Here is a 19460-nt window from a genome sequence, read left to right as displayed (position 1 = left end):
CAGTAGGAAACAGGTCCTAGCTAGAGGCAAGTTATTTATACACAGAGAACAAATTATGAAGTTTATTTTATATAAATTATGTCTCTTAGCAGACAGCATTCAATTTATTGCACTATAGCACATCTGCAATACAGAGCTACAAGACATCATCAGAGGTTTGTATTACTCAGTGTAGCACTTCCGACCAGGATCAAGAGGCACTCGGAGCGGGGAGAAAGGGTGCAGGAAAGCAGCAAGCAGCCACCATTCTCTTCCAGTATTAATGTGGTTTGGTTTTTTTTCCTTTTTACTAGCAAATAACGCCAAGACCAGCGGGGAGGAGCCAGGCAGGGCTGCCTTCCTTCTCTGGACCTGGCTACTGCAGCTCTCCAGCTCCTGCCCAAATACATGGTGTCTGGGGACCCTGCTTCAGAGTCCGGGTGAGGACAGATATGGGGGACTTTAAGGCAATTTAGCATGTCCCCTTCCAGCCCAGCACAGGCCGTCACCTTTTTTTGGTTTATCAGCTTTGTTGGAGCTGCCACGAGCAGCAACATTAACAGCCAGATCTAAAGCTGCCCCTAAGCCCAAGTCCCTCCTGCCTCCTCCCTAAGCTGGTCTAAAAATCAAAAGCAGCTCAATAAAAAGCCTTCAAACCCACCAAAAAGCACAGCAGATCCAGGCACCTCCCACCCCCCCGTGCAGCATGAACAATACAAAGCTCTGGATTCGGCCTCCCTGCAAGGGAGCCTGCGTCACTGGACACAGAATGGAGGAACCCAAGCAAGGGCTTTTTCTGGATAAAAGGGGGTTTATCCAAAAAAAAAGTACTCCTCATGTTGCTATCCCTCCATTCTGTTCTGCACTACACGGGAAAGACTAGGTGGTGACAGGGTAAAGCAGGTTCTTCTGGGACATCTGCACACAGCAATTTGGTGTTTAGGCCTTCATGAGCGCTGCGACCACGGCCTTGGCGTTAAGGCTTCGCAGATCACAGTAGGTTTGTCCGGTACCAACGAAAACGATGGGCTTGCTCGTGATGTAGGTCATGGAGATGGCGGCACCCACCTGCCGGGGACAAGCAGCACCGTGAAATCCAGTGCTCCCCCTCAGGGAGCTCGTCATCCATTCATCCCCCATGTGTGGAAACTACACTTCTAAATTTACATTCAATGGCTTAAACACAAGGAGAAAGCGCAGGAGTGCCCTGTGTTTGACAATTCCTGTCTCTCCCCTCCAGATACTGTCAGGACTCTGTGCAGAGTCACCTCAGCAGCCTCCTTACCTTGTCATCGATGGTATCGAACTTGGTGAGGACGATCCCATCGATGAGCCGTGGTGTCTGGGCCATGGAGTGATCAGCCAGGGCCTTGTTGAACTTGACCTGAGGGAGAATAAAGATCCGAGAAATGTGTTTGTGGTGCTGCTACTGTCCAATTCTCTAGTAAAACCTACAGAAACAGGTTCTTTTCCCTCGTCGTCTCTCAAGAACAAAGCCTCCACACTCACCAGCTGATCCACAGCCTCGTTTCCCACCAGTGCTTCCCCAACAAACAGGACCAGGTCGGGAGCGTTGACAGCGATGAGTTTGGCCAGCGCGGTCATCAGGGGTGCATTGTCCTGCATGCGTCCCGCCGTGTCCACCAGCACCACGTCAAAGCCCTGGTTCCGAGCTGGGGTGGCAGGGAGGCAGCGTGAAGGACAGTGCCGCCCCAGGACAGCACCGCCCGCCCCCAGCTCTGCACATACCGTAGGAGATGGCCTCCATGGCGATGCCTGCAGCGTCCTTGCCGTATCCCTTCTCGTAGAGCTGCACCATGGTGCGCCCGCCGTGGCTCTCCGGAGGGTGCAGCGCGTTGAGGCGGCGCGTGTGGGTGCGCAGCTGCTCCACCGCTCCCGCACGGAACGTGTCACAGGCGGCAATGAGGACGCTGAAGCCGTTCTCGATGAGCCAGAACGAGATCTGCAGGAGGCAACAGATCAGCAAAGACCATTAGTAGCTACACAGCCTGACCCCATCACCCCACTCCTGTGATCCCGGGTCCGGTCCTACCTTGGCCAGGTTGGTGGACTTCCCGACACCGTTGACACCACAGAAGGTTATGACGTAGGGCCGGCGATGGCGCTGGGCATCCATGACATCGCGGAGCACGTCCACACGGCGCTGGGGCTGCAGGATCTGCACCAGGGCCTCCTGCAGTGCCTGCTTCACCGTCGAGGTTACCGCTGGGAAAAGGGAATGGCAAGAGGACGTGTCATGCATGGGGAATACTCCTGAGCTCCAAACCACACACCAAGATGCCATATGGACACTTACTGGTGAACGTTCCCATCACCTTCCCTTCCAGTTTCTTGGCCACAGATTCACAGAGCTGCACTGCAATCTCAGCTGCCACATTTTTAGCTTTGAGAAAGACAGAACAGGGAGTCAGAGCTGCTGAGAGGGTTTTGCACATCACACTTCGGTGTCAAAGGAAGGACAGAGTCAGTGTGCAGGATTCCCACCAGACCTGACTGCTGCCCCCATTCTGCTGCACTCTCAAGGACTCCTCAGGGGTGAGGCAGGAACCCACCACAGTTCCTGTGGGCAAGACTATCCCAAACCACGGGCACTACCCACACTGGGGCCCACCCAACAAAGCACAGGGAACTGCCACTAATCCCTCACACCATGGATCCAGATGTACCGATCAAGTGATCCTTCATCTTCTCCAGCACAGGGTCCATGTCCTCTCTGGTCAAGCTCTTGGAACCCACCAGGCCCTTCAGCATGCCAAACATGCCCCCCAGGCCACCCTTCTTCACACTGTGGAGAAGAAGAGTTACACTGAGGTTTGAAAATTATCATCTGCAGAAGAGCTTGCCCTGAGAGGACAAACACACCAGTTTGTGCTTCCCGCATTACTGGTTAGACTGGAACAGGAGTTACGGGAGAGAAATCAAGAACCATGTGACAAGCAAGGGCAGTGGGAGCCTCTACCTGGGTTTTGACGGGTTCTGGACAACTTTCTCCTCTTCAGCTTCATCATCACTCTCATACTCCAGGTCATAGAGGCGGCCAGGCTCCCGATTTTTGTCCCCCAGGGCCTGCGAGGAGAAGAAGCAGCATTATGGGCTGAGTGCCACAATCCTTGTTTCATATTTCTTCATGATCCCTTCTCATCCAGGCACAGAGACTGGGCTGGGTTCATAATGCCCAGCTGATCCCAGAGAATGCAAGACAGCAAATGGAGCCTGGCTTTTCCTCACCATGTCAGGGTCAAACTCCTCCACAGGACAAGCCTCCGCGCTGCCGTTGGTAGCAGAATTACTGTAATCAAGTACTTTGGCATTAGAGTTCCCCAGATCCCACACCCGGGGCTTCTTCCCCTTCTCCTTCTGTGTGTCAGGCTTCGGAGATCTGGTGGAACAAAGACCAGAAACACATTGTGTTCAGTGCAGGGAAGCAGCAGCCATCACCTCGTTAGGAGACATGAAAAATAAAAGGCTGATTACCCAAAAAGGCAGAAATTGACCTCTCCGATCTGCAGAGTTTATTTATCTGAACTTTAACCCTGTATGGCACCACTTCCCCTCAAGCCAGGTATCAATGCACTACTGCTGTCTGCTTACTGAAGACAGGTGTGGACCTCTCCCAGGGTTTCTGCATCTCCCAGCAAAGAAAATCATTTTCTATTACCCCTCCAGGACCCCTGGGTGCCTTCTCTCAATCTTTTCAGCAAGGAGGGAAATCAGGTCCAGGAAAGTGAGGTCTGGCTTCCAGGGGTCACCAAAAGGAGGAGAGATTCAGCCATGGCCTAGTTCAAAGCATAGGCAGACTGACCATGTCCTCATCACCCACCTGGACTTCTCCCCAGCTTTCATGTGTCTCCTGAAGAATTCCTCCCGGTTCTTCTGCAGGATTTCATCCTTGGTCAGTTCCTCCTTGTCCCCTGCTGCTGAGAGCTGCTTGTCACCTGCAGATGCTTTACTGGGCACTGCCACAGCTTCAGTTCCTGACAGGAAGTGCCCCAACACAAGCTCAGTCCAGCTCCAAGTGGATTGGGAAAGCACAGGCTGCAAGACATTGCTCTGGAATATTTATTTCCCTCCCATTTATCTTCCCCATCAACTCACCATCCTTTTTGGAACCTTTGTTCTTCTTGTTCTTGACCTTCTCCTTTGGTTTCTCCCCTCGGGTTTCAATCATACACTTGACAGTCTTCTGGGATTTCAGAGACTGCTCAAACGTCTTCATTACCGTGGGAGCTCGGACTTTGCTGCTCTCCTCTGCATCCCTGCAGGGAGGTGACCCATTAGCCTGGATTTCAGCTCTTCCCCCGCTCCCATCTCTGCTCAAAACAGAAGTTTAAGACAAAACCCAAGCTCTCTACCGGAGGAGGCGCATGAAGTCATCTTTAAAATCAAAGGTGCCATTTAGGAGGCCCAGGGCTCCTTTCTGCTGGAACTCGTTGCGGTACTTGTCTCTGAACTCCTTATGGACGTCGTCTATCAACTTGTCCACGTAGGTTAGAGTCAGGATCTTCTGGAAGCCCACCTGCCAAGGAGCATTGCCAACAGACACTGCATTTCTAGCTCATTCAACAGCAGCAAGCAAGCAAAAACTTCTCTGTTTAATTCGGAGTTCTTTAACTTGGGCAAGCTTCAGCCTGCACTTTTCTGCTCCACCTTCCCAGGCTTTTAAAATGCCCCCAAAAAGGTGAAGAACAGCCCAGAGCTTCGCTTCAGCAGGTGACTCTAACACACAGAAGCCGTGTCATGGCAACAGGAACACGTAGGGCAAGAAGAAAGCCTTTAGCTTATCTGTGGGTCAACAGGAAAGGTTGTATGGATTTATGGAGATGAGGTGCCAGGAGACTAAGAAAAAGAGCATTAAATGCTCCATAAAGTGAAGGGAACAATAAACTTCTGGCTTTTTTTCAATAGCTCTGGCCAAAGTGAAGTTTTACAAGGCTGCAGCTTCTATTTGAGGTTTGATGAGTTTTAATCCTGTTGCAGATGATTAAAATAAGCTGTTACTGCAGTGGCATTCAGCTGACAGACACCCATGTTCCCCCCTTCTGCAGGGAACCTGGCTACACTGGGGTCACTGCTCAACATCACCCTGAAACACTCATCACAGCCCCCCACCCCCCAAAATCCCAGAGACAGAGGGGCCAAACCAGTCTGGGAGCTGAGGTCCAGCCCCACACAATGCACACAGCTGTTTGCTCAGACCTCAGCACTGCAGGAACTGTTCCCCCTCTTTTCCGGGCCAATCCCCTTCCTTTGGGTTTGGGGGCACTTGGGGGGCTGGAGGGACCCTCCTGCCACCACAGGGGTGCCTGGGGGGGGTCACTTACCACAAACACCAGCTCAAACTGGTTGTCCAGTTTGTACTTGAGTGTGAGGGCTTCATGGGTGAAGGAGTTGTTGCCACCTCTCTCCTGGGGGAGAGGAGCTGTCAGAACAGGGGTGCTAGCAGCACCCACCATCCCCTCATCCCCCTGTCCCTGCCATCATCCCTGTCACCCCCCTTTCCCAAAGCAGTCCAGCATCCCTTACACATGGCCCCACATGCCCTGGGCAGGTGGTCCCACCCATCCCCCCTCAGCTGGGTGATCCCACCCCTCCCGGGGTGGTCGTGCCCCTCTGTGCCCCGTCCCAGGCAGGTGGTCCCATCCAAGGTCCCCATCCAAGCTGGGGAGGTGTTGCTCCCCAAGGTGACGGTCCCATCCCCACCCCTCAAATGGGTGACCCCACACCCATCCCCACCCCCAGAGCTGGTCGTGCCTGTGTCCCGTCCTACAGGTGGTCCCACCTGTGTGCCACGCCTCTCCTCCCGTCCCCAGCATACGTGTCCCCTCCCAGCCACCTCCGCCCCTCAACGGGCTGGTGCCATTCCCCCAGAGCTGCTGGTGCCCGTGCTTCCCCCGCCCCAGGCAGGCGCTCCCGGTCCCCATTCCCCGCCAGCTCCCCTGGGCTCAGCTGATCTCCCTTCCCAGGCAGATGGTCCCGTCCCCGCCTCCCCGCCATGTCTGCAGCCTCACCTCCTCTCCCTCCCCAGGCAGGCGGTTCCCACCGCCCGCCTCCCTCACGGCAGCTGGGCTCTCCCGCTCCCCCCTCGCCAGCTATCTGACCCCTACCCAACCCTCCGCCCCCCGGCAGCCGCTCCCGCCCGACCTGCAGGAGGACGGAGCGGATGAGGGCGTTGACGGGGGCGGTGGCGGCGGGCCCGCGCACGCCCTGGAAGCACCAGAGGACGAGGCCGCCCTTGCTGAAGATGGTGAAGAAGTCGAGCATGGCGGCGGCGCCGGGCCCGGCGGGGCGCACACGTCGCTCTGCCCCGCGCTTCCGCCGGAAGCCCCGCCCCCCCGCGCCATTGGCGGGACGGCGGCGGGCGGGGGCGGGGCTAAGGCCCGGCGCAGTGGGCGGGGCCACGCGAGGGGGCGGGGCCATGCTGCGGTTGGGGCGCGCTCTGCGCGCGCGGGGACTGGGGGGGTTTGGGGGGGGAACCCCGGAACCGGGGGGGATCCCCAAACCGGGGGGGATCCCCAAACCGGGGGGGAGCCCCGAACCGGGGGGGAGCCCGGCAGGGGTCCCGGGCCGCCTCCTCCGCACCGCGGCTCCGCTCAGCTCCGATTTCTTCCGCGGTGAGATCCGGAGCGGTCCCCGGGAATTTGGGGGACACGGGGGGAGGGACACGGGAAGAATGGAGGGGGGTCGGGGTGTGGATGGCGGGGGACGGGGAGAGGGTCAGGTAAATTGGGGTGTCCCAGGGAGGGGTTGCTGGGGTGTATGAGGATATACGGGGAGGTCAGGATTGCTGGGACTGGGGGGAGCTGGGACTGGGGGGAGCTGGAAATGGGGGGCGCTGGGAATGGGGGGAGCTGGGAATGGGGAGCGTTGGGAATGGGGGGCGTTGGGAATGGGGGGCATTGGGAATGGGGGGAGCTGGGAATGAGGGGCACTGGGAATAGGGAGCGTTGGGAATGGGGGGAGCTGGGAACGGGGGGCACTGGGGAGGTTACGGGCATGTATGGGAGGGTGCCAGAGGGGCCGGGGGTGATCTCTCGGGACTGCGGAGGGGCTGGGGAGAATTGGGCAGCTGGTGGTCTCAGAGGGGCCTGGGGGGTTCCACAAGACCCAGGGGAAACTGGAGGGGGCATCCCAGTGGGAACCGGGGGTCCCAAGGGGGCATGTCACAGAGGCCTGGTGGAGGTGTTGGGTGATTCCCAGAGCGGACTGGGGATTGCAGGTTACTGGGAAGTGGTTCTGGTGATTCACAGAGGGTCCCAGGGCGTTTTCCCGGTGAGCCGGGGGGATCCTGTGGGGTTGGCAGAGAGGCCTGGGGGGAGTCTGAGGAACGGGGGATATCCTGGGAATGTCCTAGGGAATGTCCACCCCTCTGTCCTGGAGCTAGAGCAGTCCCGAGGGATGCAGAGGGTACCGGGGCGGTCCACGGGGGGCTGCCAGCCGTGCCCCCAGGCTCGGCAGCCCCCGTTCCACCGGCAGAGCTGGGGCAGACCCTGGAGCGCATGGCACAGACCCTGAGGGATCAGCTGCCGGCCTCGGGGAGCGGAGGCCGGGGCTGGATTCCCCCGGGCACCCACCCCGACCCCCGGCCCCCCGACGAGGCCGACGTGGTGGTGGTGGGGGGCGGCGTGGTGGGCTGGTCCGTGGCGTACTGGCTGAAGGTGCTGGAGGGCCCGCGGCGGCGGCACGGAATGAGGGTGCTCGTGGTGGAGCGGGACCCCATGGTGAGACACCCCCTCCCAGGGCAGGCTGTGGCCTTGGGGACCCCCCTGAACCCCTTCTATTTGGGGGGGTCCTCCAGTATTCCAGAGCCTCCACAGTGCTGTCAGCAGGGGGGATCCGGCAGCAGTTTTCCCTCCGGGAAAATATCCAAATGTCCCGTTTCTCTGCCAGCTTCCTCCGTGACATCAATGTACGTGGGGTTACATGGGCCGGGGGTAATTTGGGGAATCCAGCCCCACTCACTGCGGTCCCCCTGTCTCCTTACAGGAGTACCTTGGGGTGCCAAATGAGCCCCCCATCGACATCCAGTTCCAGCCCTCTGGATACCTGTTCCTCGCATCCCCCCAGAACGCTGCTGCCCTGGAGGCCACCGTGCAGTTCCAGAGGTGGGGGACCCACATGGGACCCTCTCGGGGGGTTTCAGGGGCTGGGGGTCATCCTGACCCTCCTCCACATGCTGGCCGTCCCCAGGGATGAAGGGGTGCAGGTGACCTTGCTGTCCCCCACCCAGCTGAAGGAGAAATTCCCCTGGATGAACACGGAGGATGTGGCTGTGGCATCCTATGGTATGTGGGAGGATGGGGGAGGGCATGGAGACCCCCCCTCAACATCCTTCCTCATCCTCATCCTCCTGGTGCATCCTTCATCCTGGCTGTATTTATGGAAGGGGAGGTCCAGCCCCCCAAAGTGCATGTACTGGGGGGCTCATGCAGTATTTTCCCCCCATGTTTCCCTGCCCAGGTCTGGAGGATGAAGGCTGGTTTGACCCCTGGACCCTCCTCAACGCTTTCCGGCGCAAAGCCATATATCTGGGAGTCCAGAGCTGCTCCGGGGATGTGCGAGGTGAGGGATGGGGGTGCACAGCGAGGCTTCCCCCCTGCCACCCCCAGGAGCCCTCACCTCACCCCAAAACCCTCCAGCTTTTGTCACCTCGGTCAAACACATGATGCCGTCAGCACCGCCGTCCGCGCGCATCAAATACGTCCACGTGAGTGCGTGTGTGCCTCCCCCAGCTCCCCAGGAGTGCCCCTGACCCCCCTGCAGCCGTGACCCCCCCTCTGTGCCCTCCCAGGTCCACATGCCAGACAGCCTGGAGTACCAGCCGGTCGCCTGTGCCATCGTGGTCAATGCCGCGGGTGCCTGGGCTGGGAAGCTGCTGGAGGCAGAGGGGCTGCCCAGGGGGCTGTGCCGGCCCCCGCTGCCCATCCAGCCCAGGAAGAGGTACCGGGGCTCACAGCAGGGACAGCCTGGCAGCACCCTCTGTTGTGGGTCAGCTGCTGGGCTCAGAGTGGGGGCACACCCCAGCAACTCCTTTCTCAGGGGTGTGATGCCCTTGGTGCTGTTTTGGGGGTGTACTTTAGCACTGCGTCATGGGGGAGCACCTCAGCACTTTTATTTTGGGGGGTGTCACCCTGGCACCCCTCTGTCTATGAACCCCTAGGTGCTATTTTTGGGGGATCACAGAACGGGACACGCGTCCCAGCACCCACCACCCTCCAGCTTCTGGAGGGGATGGTGAGCTTCCTCAGTTTTTTATTTGGAAGTGGGGTCTTGCATCCTGGAGCTCCCATTATTCCTCAAGTGCCCCCAGCCCCAGTGTCCCCATTATGTCCCCATACTCCCAATGTCCCCATTATCTCCCTCAGTGTCACCTATTGCCCCCCAGTGGCCCAGCCCCAGTACCCACAGTATTCCCCCAGTATTCCCAATACCCCCATTATTCCCCCAGTGCCCCTATTACCTTGCCAGTGCCCCCAGCCCCAATATCCCCACTACCCCCACAGTACTTCAATTATCCCCCCAGTGCCCACAGCCCCTCCAGTGTGCCTAGGAGTGACATGACCCCTCAATGTTATTTTTTTGGGGGAGGACAAAGATCTCCACATCCCAGCCCCACGGCACCATACTGGGGGGCAAGAGGAGCACCTCTTATGCTCTGTTTGGGGGTTCCCCAGGTATGTGTTCACCTGGCACTGCCCCAATGGCCCTGGCCTCTCCTGCCCCTTCCTCATCGACACCTCTGGCGCTTATTTCCGTCGGGATGGCTTCGCCGGGAACTACCTGGGCGGGATGAGCCCCCCCAAGGTGAGCCCACGGGGTCCCCTCAGATCATTCACCCCCCTGTTCTTTGTCGGACACCCCCAGCTTACCCTTTTCCAGGAGGAAGAGCCGGATCCCAGCGATCTCTCGGTGGACCACGATTATTTCCAGGAGCAGATCTGGCCCCGGCTGGCTCGGCGGGTCCCAGCTTTCGAATCCCTGCGGGTCCAGGGGTCTTGGGCAGGATACTACGACTACAACACCTTTGACCAGAACGGGGTGCTGGGCCCGCACCCCCGGCTGGAAAACCTGTTTTTAGCCGCGGGGTTTAGCGGCCACGGGCTCCAACACGCGCCGGCCGCTGGCAGGGCCGTGGCCGAGCTGGTGATCAAGGGCCGGTACGAGACCCTGGATCTGCGGAGGCTGGGCTGGGACAGGCTGGTGGATGGGGAGCCGCTGGAGGAGCACGGCGTGGTTTGATGGGGGCGGGGAGGGGGGAAACTGAGGCACAGCCATGGACCCCCTCCCCAGGCCAGAGGTGGTGTCCTGTAGGAATAAAATGGATGGATGGATGGATGGTGGGTATGCCAGGGAATTAATGGGGTCCACACCTGCCATGCTCCCTCCACCAGTGCTACCAGTATCCTCAGTTCTAATGTCCCCATTAACACCTTCCACCACTTCAGTGTCCCCACTACACTCCATTCCCTGCCAGTATCCCCATTATGTTCCCATACCTGCAGTCCCCAGTATCCCACAGTGTTCCCTATTGTCTCCCCAGTTCCCCCTAATCCCAGTATCCTCACAGTCACCCATTCCCCAGTGCTCCCATTATCCGGTGCTCTAATCCCCTCTGGCCCCATACCCCCATTAAGTTCCTATCCTCCAGATCCAGTATCCGTGTTATTTCCCCAGTGTCCCTCGTTGTCCCCGCAGTGTCCCCACTAACCCCTATTTCCCCCAGTACTTCCATCATGATTCCGTGCCCTCAATCCATGCCCCCGTGCCTCCAGTCCCAGTATCCTCAGTATCCCCACTACAGTCCTGCAGTGTCCCCATCTCCAGTGCCCCCATTATACCCAGTATCCCCTAATTATCTGCCCCAGTGTCCCCAGCTGCAGTATGCCCATTACCCCATCCAGTGTTCCCATTATCTCCCCATTCCCCCGGTATCCCCAGCATCCCCCCCAGTGTTCCCAGTATCCTCGCAGTGCCCCAGCCCCAGTACACCCATTCCTCCCGGTATCCCCAGTATCCCCCCAGTGCTCCCAGGATCCCCCCAGTGTTCCCGCAGTGCCCCAGCCCCAGTACTCCCATTCCCCTCGGTATCCCCAGTATCCCCCTAGTGTTCCCGCAGTGCCCCAGCCCCAGTGCTCCCAGTATCCCCCCAGTGCTCCCAGTATCCCCCCAGTACTCCCATTCCCCCCAGTGCTCCCAGTATCCCCCCAGTGTTCCCAATTCCCTTTCCCGTGCGTGTGGCGCCCTCTGGCGGCGGGCGGCAGCAGCGCGCACGCGCACCTGCATTTGGGGCAAGCGTGTCCGCACCGGCCTTTGGCGCGTGCGCGGTTGGTGCGATGGGCGGTGCCCTGGCTATGGGCGTGTCCCGTCGGTGGGCGGGGCTGCGGCAATGCGTGTGCGCGGTGCGCGCGGCGCATGCGCGGTGGGCGCGGCCGGGCCGTGTGAGCCGGGCCCGTCCCGCCGTGCGCCCCCGGCCGGCCCCGGTGAGTGCGGGGGGACCGGGGGGACCGGGGGACCGGGGGCGGCGCACCGAGACACGCTCGGGGGGCACCGCCGCGATCCGCGGGCTTCCCGTGGCGAAACAAACCCCCGCGGGATTCTGGGCACTGCGGGGGCGGCCCTGAGGGCGTTTGGGAGCCGTCCCCTCAAACACTGTGTGGGAGCAGCCCTGAGGTAAAGGACGGGCCCCTCGAATTATGGGGGTCACGGAGACCCCCGGCAGCCGCGGCGGGGTTCTGCCCCTCCCCGGCTGCCTGGGGGTCACGCCCTCAGCTGTCAGGGGTACAGAGCCCCAGGTCACCCCCTTAGAGGGGCGATTCCTGCGGGCGCCTTCCTCTTCAGCGTGTTCATGACTCGGATTGTTAGGAGGAGGCTGCCCGTGATTAACTGGGTGATAAATCTGGAGACCGGCTCTGGTTCCGCAGCTTAGATCCCGGTAGGGTTTGACTCAGAATAACCAAAACAAACCCGGTTTTAAAATGATTTTTAATTGTTTGCGTCCCGCGGCTGGGGTTTGTGAGTTCAGCCTGCTCCGGAGCTGCTGGGAGCTCTGCCTGGGAGGAGCGAGAGGTTTGCATCCTGGTGGGAAAGCACGGCTGTTGTTAGCGGGTGGTTTATTTTTTGCCGTGTTTCAGAGGCTGGGTTTGTTTCTCTGATGGTTTACAAGCGCTGTTCCTCTAAGCCTGGGCTCGCTAACACTGCCGTACGAACAGGATGGGTGCATTGCCCGGCCTGTTGGAGGATGGCTGTGCCCAGTGAGGGCCGGGAATCCTGTTGGAAATCAGCTGGGTGTGACTGAACCTGTAATTCCCGGTCAGCCCACTGTCAGCAGCTGTGCCCTGTGTGTTCTCTCTGCAGGCTCCATCCGTTTCCCATCTCTCCAGGATGAGAGAGGCTTGGGTCCGGCTCTCCCCCTCTCCCTGTAGTTGATAGTTTGGGAAGCAGAGGTGATGCTGGAGTCGAGATGGCCGACAGCGTGAGAATCTTCCTTCATGACCTCGTCAGGGTGAGGCTCCTGGGGCTGCTCCTGGCACTTTGGGAGCACCCTCCTTCCCATGGCATTGCTTTTCTGCTGTTTCAGTGCAGATTTTGGGAATTAATAAAGGTTGAAGGAGTCTCCCTGATGTAAGTCTTGTAGAGACTGCACTGGCTGAGACATGGTGTGAATCTGTGCTGAGACATGGTGTGAATCTGTGCGAGGATTCCTTCCAGAATCTCTGTGTGAGGATAAAATCAGGTGCACAATTGGTGTTGAGCTGGTTCTTGGTGACTTTTCCAAGGAAGGAAAAGGGTCTCCAGGTGTATTTCAACCCTGTTGTGTGGTGTGTCTATTGCAGAGGGCTTGGTGTTTGCTGCTGAATGTCTGACAGGTTTCCTTTGGGCACAAATTAATGAAAAATCTCAATAGTATTAATAACAATATTAATTTTAAAAGGACAATATATAACAACACATAAAGTTTGTAATATATTTTAATATAGAGTGTACAATATTGTGTATAATTTAATAATAATAACAACAACAATAATAGATGAATGTCTGTGACCACAGCAGCTCTGTCCCAGCAATAAGATCTGTGTCACCTCCCTGCTCCCACCCTGTTAAATACAGGCTAAAAGCCACTCATGGTGTGGGACTGAGCAATAACTCATGCTCAGAAATAACTCTGTTTGGAAAACAGACAAAGGTTTGATCAAAGTCCTGTGGCCACGACCTAAAAGCAGGAGTTGTGTCATTTCCTGGTGCTCCTACACCATCAGCTGGAAGAGCTGCCTGGGTCAGGGCCCAGCTCTGCTGTTTCACACATGACTTTGGGATTGGAATCTTTCCTCTTTGGGCAAAAACTCCAAGAACCCTACCAGGGTGGTGACACCATCCTCATCCTTAGGATCTTTATTTTAAAGGGAAATTGTGATGACAATGGATACGGGATCACCTGGAGCTGGAAATAATTGGACAGGATTCCAGAGTGGTTTGGGTTGGAAGGAGCCTTTAAGTCTTTCTCGTTCCATGTCCTTGCCAAGGGCAGGGGCACCTTCCACTATGCCAGGTTGCTCCAAGCCCCATGCAGGCCTTGGGCACTTCCAGGGATGGGACAGCCACAATCTCTCTGGACAGGCCGAGTCCTAGGAGGCAGCTCTGAAAATCTGCCAAACATGGAGTAAGGGAAGACTTCTGGGCACTCTCTTATTAACAGGCATGGATGTGGCTGGTGGGAGGAAGTTTTTGGGATGAGGGCAGATGCTTTTTTTTGTGAAGGTGTAAGCATCAAATTCATAGCATACACTGAGAATTCACACATCCCAAATATTGGTGTAATTCCATTTTACTGGCCTCAAAAAACTGGCAGGGGATGAGGGGCTTCCTGCCAGACAAGGCTGGGAGAGATTGGACTCTGATTTTTTGCCAGGGTTTTAAATAGTGCAGATTGGAAGAGAAATTACACCTTTACAGAAGAAATGACTGCTGGTCACGGAGATGCTGGAACGAGCAGTGATTTGGGTCACTGGGCCATGGAAGAGAGGTGGTGCTGCTGCTCCAGCTGAGCCCAAGCAGCCAGGGAGAGAGGCCAGCCATGGCATCAGGAGGGTTTGGGTGGCCTGGCTCAGCCACATCCCATTGCTGCTCTCTCCTCATGTCCACAGGGAATTAAGGACTCCATCTGGGGCATCTGCACCATCTCCAAGCTGGATGCCCGGATCCAGCAGAAGAGGGAAGAGCAGAAGCGGAGGAGAGCCAACAGTGCCCTCGCCCAGCGGAGGTTTCACATGGAAGAGAAGAAGCAAGAGAAGTGAGTATGGGGTGTGGCTGGCCAGAAATGGGGTAATTCCCTTCTCCTCTGGTAGCCAGAGCCAATAAATGGGAAACACGTGGTATGAAACTCCCTTTTCCCACAGCATAATGGAGCTGGAGCTGTTACCATGAGATAAGAAGTTGGACCTTTTATGTTGTTTGATAATCAGTTCGAATTACCACTGAAAGAACATGGATTTATGGGTTTCTTTTCCTCCTGAACCCTCGTGCTATCTCAGATCCGTTGTTGCTGCTGGTAATCGTGGGATCAGGGAAGAAACAGCAGCTTGGATCCAATGTCCACGTCAAGGCAGATTGAGTGTCTCTGTTCCTCAGCCCTGCTGTGTTTTGTGGAGTTTGGAGCTGCAGAGCCTCAGTGGCTCTGGAAATGCCAGAATTATCCCCATGCAGGAGCAAACAGCATCTGTTCCCATGTCTGACTCCCTGACCATGCCAGGATGTCTCTGCTGCCCTGATGGCACTGGGCTGGCACCTCACACAGTGGTTTGGGCAGTAATGCACATTCTGAGACATATTTACCAATTATTGTGGCTGGCTGAAAGGTGAAAGAAAAGTCTCCCATGATCCCGATACTCCTCAGTGGTCTCTGCAGCTCCACATCTGGGCTGCCTCTGAAGAAAAATAGAACTTTTTTTGTTGTTGTTGTTTATATAAATAGCTGAATTTTGCTGGTTTTCTTTATAGCAAAATCACTCTGGCATCAAGAGCTGACTGGGAGCATGCTGCAGAGTCCCACAGAGCTGCTCTTGAATGTCCAAATAAAGACACCAAAACCACCCTAAGCTGAAACAGCCTCTTCCAAAACCAAAACATCCCCAGATTTTCCCAGTTTTATTCTGGCAAGAGTTCGGGGAGAACAAAGCCTGAGATCTACAATATGTTCTTAAAAATTTGGAAGAAAGCTTTGCTTTTCTTCTGTTTCAGTGCAGATTTTGGGAATTAATAAAGGTTGAAAGAGTCACTGGCTGAGACATGGTGTGAATCTGTGCTGAGACATGGTGTGAATCTGTGCAGGGATTCCTTCCAGGATTTCTGTGTGTGGATAAAATCAGGTGCACAACTGGTGTTGAGCTGGTTCTTGGTGACTTTTCCAAGGTGTCCAAAACATGGGGCAGAAGCAGTTGGCACTTGTGAGGGAACATTTGTCCAGGTGCTGGGACATTAACACGCCTCTCTCCCACAGTGAACCCCGGATAGTGAGCCGGATATTTCAGTGTTGTGCCTGGAATGGAGGTGTCTTCTGGGTATGTGGAGATTTTTCTTATTTATTACAGTTTTTATTTCAAAACCCCTGTGAAAACCCATGTCCTGCTCCAGCTCTCATAGGCTGTGAGTGGTGAGCCATCAGCATGGCAATAGGAAATGCTGGGAACCACCACGTTCCCATCCCAGTGCTGTATTTTAAGGGATTCACTATGCAATAAAGGACCACAGACTTATTCAAGAGACCCACACATGAAACCCAAGCTGCTTTTCCAAGTCTTTGAGACCTTCTCTCCTCCTGAACATTCAATTCCTGCTTTGCTGCAGCCTGGGATACTGTTTTGCCAATTGGATATTGACATCTTAAAGACATGACTTGCTATGCCTGGTTCATAAGGCTGATCCTTAATGTAGCCAACACTTCATAAATCAAATAACCAAATAAATGGCTTCATTTTCTCATTAAACTGGTGCAGAGTATGTGGGATGGGCATGGAGATGTTAAAGTGTTCAGCTATAGATTGTGGCTGTATTTAAACAGAAATCCTTGCTCCTCTGTATTTGTGGATTGCTGGTGGAGGAGAGGCACGTGTGCCTTTGGATCTGTAGCCACAGGAGCACAAAATGTCTGTGCAGTACCTCACTGAGGGCCCTTGTTTGTTTTTCCCTGCAGCTTAGTCTCTTCTTGTTCTACCGAGTGTTCATCCCCGTCCTTCAGTCGGTCACGGCGCAGATCATCGGTGGGTGCCTTTCCCTTGGGGGTTCCAGGGTGCTCAGCAGTCCATGGGATGAGCTCAGGATCTTTGTCCCATTGAGCTGTTCCTCACACCTCTGTCTCCTTGTGTTGTTTTCCTCTTCTTCCCAGTACCAACCAATCCCATCGTTCGTCGTCCAGTAGAAAAACAGGGGTGGATCACCTTGCCTGTGCACATCAGGGATCCAGCCCGGGGGTCTTGCCATTTCAAACACATTTGTCACTGTGTTTTTGCATTTAAATAGAAGTCACGTGGGTGGAAATGTGCTTTTAAAGACATTTAGAGAACTAGAATCAGGAGAACCTCCCTGATGGCTGTGCCAGGAAGCATTTGGAGGTTCCTACACCAGTTCCTCACATGTGTGTCTCTGTCTCTCTTCCGAAGGTGACCCTTCCTTACATGGTGATGTCTGGTCCTGGCTGGAGTTCATTCTCACCTCCATTTTCAGCGCTCTCTGGGTCCTGCCCCTCTTTGTGCTCAGTAAGGTGGTCAATGCCATCTGGTTTCAGGTGGGTGACAGGAACCTGGGCCCTGCCTTGAGCAAACTGGGGGAGTTTCCTTACTGGGTGGGGCTTGATCAGGTGGTGTGGGAGCACAAGATGAAATCCCACCCCAAAACAGGCTCTGGGCATATTCCTGGTGGGCAAAAGCAGCTCAGGAGCATCATCCTGGGTTTAATTTCCCTGAAGCCCCCATTGCTCTGGAGTTCCATTTGCCTCAAGCCCCTGTCTCTGCTGGCAGGACATCGCGGATCTGGCGTTCGAAGTGTCGGGCAGGAAGCCTCACCCCTTCCCCAGCGTCAGCAAAATCATCGCTGACATGTTGTTCAACCTCCTGCTGCAGGCGCTTTTCCTCATCCAGGTGAGACAAGCAACCACCCCAGCAGCTCAGGTGCTGCCCTCCCCTGAATCCTGAGCACCCCTCTCTCAATTCCCTTTTCTATCCCAGGGAATGATCGTGAGCCTGTTCCCCATCGACCTCATTGGGCAGCTGATCAGCCTCCTCCACATGTCGCTGCTCTACTCGCTCTACTGCTTCGAGTACCGCTGGTTCAACAAAGGTGAAGGAGGCTCCCTGCATGGAAAGGGGGAATTTGCCTGGATTGAGCGTTTCTCTACTGAAGGAGCAGCCAATTTGGGTGTCAGAGGCTGATCTTCCATCAGTTTTTATATGGGATGAGGGTAAATGTGAGCCAGCAGTGTGCTCAGGTGGTAGGAAGGCCAGTGATACCTGGCCTGTACCAGCCCCAGTGTGGCCACAGCTCCAGGGCATTGCCTGTCCCCCTGTGCTGGGCACTGGTGAGGCCTCAAGTGCTGTGTCCAGTTGTGGGGCGCTCATGACAAGAAGGACATTGAGGGGCTGGAGCATGTCCAGAGATGGGTACAGAGCTGGGGAAGAGTCTGGAGCACCCAGAGCAGCTGGGGGAGCTTAGCCCAGAGAAAAGGAGGCTCAGGGGGAACCTTGTGGCTCTGTGCAGCTCCTGACAGGAGGGGACAGCCAGGTGAGGGTCAAGCTCTGCTCCCACATAGAAAGTGACAGGATGAGAGGACATGGCTTCAGGCTGTGCTGGGGACGTTCAGGTTGGACGTGAGAATGAATTTCTTCACTGAAAGGGTGGTCAGGCATTGGAAGGGGCTGCCCAGTGAGGTGGTGCAGTCCCGGTCCCTGGAATTGTTCAGGAAGTGACTGGATGTGGCACTCAGTGCTCTGGTCTATTGACAAGGTGGGGATTGGTCAAAGGAGGTGATTGGAGGTCTTTTCCAGCCTGAATGGTTCTGTGATTCTGTGGTGAGGGTGTCTCCTCCCCATGGGTTCATTTCCATGGGATTCTCCTCTTGGCAGGAATCGAAATGCACCAACGGTTGTCCAACATCGAGAGGAATTGGCCCTACTACTTTGGCTTCGGCTTGCCACTGGCATTTCTCACGGCCATGCAGTCCTCCTACATCATCAGGTGGGAAAGCCACTCTGGCCCCTTCTCCTCCTGGCACCCACCTGCCCCTTATTTTATTTTATTGTATTTTTCCCTTGCAGCGGTTGCCTCTTCTCCATCCTTTTCCCTCTCTTCATCATCAGCGCCAATGAAGCCAGGACCCCCGGCAAAACCTAGTGAGTATCCTTCAGTGCCACCCACTGATCCCTGTCCAGCACCCCCAGCCTCCCCCAGCGCTCCCCTGATCCCTGTGGGGGCGTTCCTGGAATCAGGAGCTGATGGACTCTCTTCCCTTTCAGCCACTTCCAGCTCCGTCTCTTCTCCTTGGTGGTTTTCCTCAGCAACAGACTCTTTCACAAGACCGTTTACCTTCAGTCCGCCCTGAGCGGTGCTTCCTCCTCCCCCTCCTCCTCCTCCTCCTCCTCCTCGCCCTCTCCTGCCAAACACGCGGCTGCTCCGGGGCACTGAGCTGCCCCCAGACCCCGGGGAGGGGGGACACCCACAGGCTTCTCTGCGCCCCCGATCTCCAGGGCCGGGCAGGACCAGCCTGACGAGGTGTCACTGTCAGTTCTGCGTCTCCCCCTGGAAATTTTTTTGGGGAAAATCTGGGTTTTTAACACCTTTGTGAGTTTCCAGGAGCCGGGTTGTGCCCTGCGCTTGTTTTATAGTGGACTCTTTTGTACGCCTTTCCCGTGCCATCTCCCCGCCTCGGGCCGTGGGTCGGAACCCCATCACCCCGTTTCGCCGTTGTGTCCCTCCCGTGTCTCCCTGTCCCTCGTCCCCCTTCCCGCTCCCTCCATCTCCCCTAACTCAGGTCGTGGGAGGGGGGCGGGCATTTCTGGGAGCTCCCGCTGCCGTCGAGCACAGCGTCCCCCTCCGTGCATGTACCGTTTCTGTCGGGTCGGGGAAGGAACCGGTGACGTTCAAACCCCTTTGGATATTTCGGGCCGGTTTATCAACTTTTCTCTAGTATTTTCACACTGAAACATTAAACGGAGAAACCACGATTCTCAGCCGTTCCGCGCCTGCCGCTCTCCTTGCTCCGGGCGGGGGTTCCCGGGCCGGGCTCCCCCCGCGCCCCGCACTGCTTCCGCCGCCCACGTGGCCAGGCCGGCGCGCTTCCGCTTCCGCCTCCGCCCACGTGACCCTTCCGGCCCCGCCAACCCGGACGGACACGTCACGGCTCGTTCCCCGCCGGCACCGCCCACCTCCCGCTCCGCCAATGGGGAGGCGCCGTGCCCCTCACGCACCGCCCCGCACCT

The 19460-nt window shown here is 56.5% G+C and overlaps 3 protein-coding genes across 4 annotated transcripts; 2 read left to right on the top strand and 1 right to left on the bottom strand.

Annotated features, from left to right (window-relative positions):
• Positions 1-48: 48 nt before the first annotated feature.
• Positions 49-6303, bottom strand: SRPRA (SRP receptor subunit alpha). Its single transcript, XM_053963520.1, has 14 exons — positions 6142-6303; positions 5322-5405; positions 4353-4516; positions 4096-4256; positions 3821-3974; positions 3229-3379; positions 2960-3066; positions 2667-2785; positions 2297-2383; positions 2033-2205; positions 1729-1942; positions 1489-1652; positions 1265-1363; positions 49-1047 (listed from the first exon to the last, which is right to left on the bottom strand). The coding sequence occupies exons 1-14, from the start codon at positions 6259-6261 to the stop codon at positions 919-921; spliced, it is 1926 nt and encodes a 641-aa protein (XP_053819495.1). The 5' UTR covers positions 6262-6303; the 3' UTR covers positions 49-918.
• A 112-nt stretch (positions 6304-6415) lies between these two features.
• On the top strand, positions 6416-10333 carry FOXRED1 (FAD dependent oxidoreductase domain containing 1). The gene is made up of 10 exons (XM_053963371.1): positions 6416-6611; positions 7474-7718; positions 7796-7906; positions 7984-8102; positions 8188-8282; positions 8458-8559; positions 8637-8704; positions 8789-8937; positions 9672-9801; positions 9877-10333. The coding sequence occupies exons 1-10, from the start codon at positions 6416-6418 to the stop codon at positions 10234-10236; spliced, it is 1575 nt and encodes a 524-aa protein (XP_053819346.1). The 3' UTR covers positions 10237-10333.
• A 1048-nt stretch (positions 10334-11381) lies between these two features.
• Positions 11382-19205, top strand: EI24 (EI24 autophagy associated transmembrane protein). Of its 2 annotated transcripts, none has more exons than XM_053963373.1 (11): positions 11382-11477; positions 12352-12499; positions 14139-14284; positions 15491-15551; positions 16184-16250; positions 16650-16774; positions 17007-17126; positions 17214-17325; positions 18108-18219; positions 18300-18374; positions 18498-19205. In XM_053963373.1, the coding sequence occupies exons 2-11, from the start codon at positions 12458-12460 to the stop codon at positions 18664-18666; spliced, it is 1029 nt and encodes a 342-aa protein (XP_053819348.1). In that variant the 5' UTR covers positions 11382-11477; positions 12352-12457; the 3' UTR covers positions 18667-19205. The 2 variants fall into 2 exon arrangements, with proteins under 2 accessions (XP_053819348.1, XP_053819349.1); XM_053963374.1 differs by lacking the exon at positions 11382-11477 and adding an exon at positions 11908-11929.
• Positions 19206-19460: the final 255 nt, after the last annotated feature.

This window comes from Vidua chalybeata, chromosome 23 (assembly GCF_026979565.1).
Source record: "Vidua chalybeata isolate OUT-0048 chromosome 23, bVidCha1 merged haplotype, whole genome shotgun sequence".
NCBI classification, from domain to species: domain Eukaryota; kingdom Metazoa; phylum Chordata; class Aves; order Passeriformes; family Viduidae; genus Vidua; species Vidua chalybeata.
This window is presented reverse-complemented; position numbering and strand designations above follow the sequence as displayed.

Coding starts and splice junctions, on each gene's coding strand:
- FOXRED1 (XM_053963371.1), top strand. CDS start 6,416: ATGCTGCGGTTGGGGCGCGCTCTGCGCGCGCGGGGACTGGGGGGGTTT. Junction 7,719..7,795: donor TGGTGGAGCGGGACCCCATG/GTGAGACACCCC, acceptor GGGGTCCTCCAG/TATTCCAGAGCCTCCACAGT. Junction 8,103..8,187: donor GCCACCGTGCAGTTCCAGAG/GTGGGGGACCCA, acceptor GGCCGTCCCCAG/GGATGAAGGGGTGCAGGTGA.
- EI24 (XM_053963373.1), top strand. CDS start 12,458: ATGGCCGACAGCGTGAGAATCTTCCTTCATGACCTCGTCAGG. Junction 12,500..14,138: donor TCCTTCATGACCTCGTCAGG/GTGAGGCTCCTG, acceptor TCATGTCCACAG/GGAATTAAGGACTCCATCTG. Junction 17,326..18,107: donor GTACCGCTGGTTCAACAAAG/GTGAAGGAGGCT, acceptor TCCTCTTGGCAG/GAATCGAAATGCACCAACGG.
- SRPRA (XM_053963520.1), bottom strand. CDS start 6,261: ATGCTCGACTTCTTCACCATCTTCAGCAAGGGCGGCCTCGTCCTCTGG. Junction 2,384..2,666: donor GATGAAGGATCACTTGATCG/GTACATCTGGAT, acceptor TCTTTCTCAAAG/CTAAAAATGTGGCAGCTGAG. Junction 2,206..2,296: donor GGTGATGGGAACGTTCACCA/GTAAGTGTCCAT, acceptor CCCTTTTCCCAG/CGGTAACCTCGACGGTGAAG.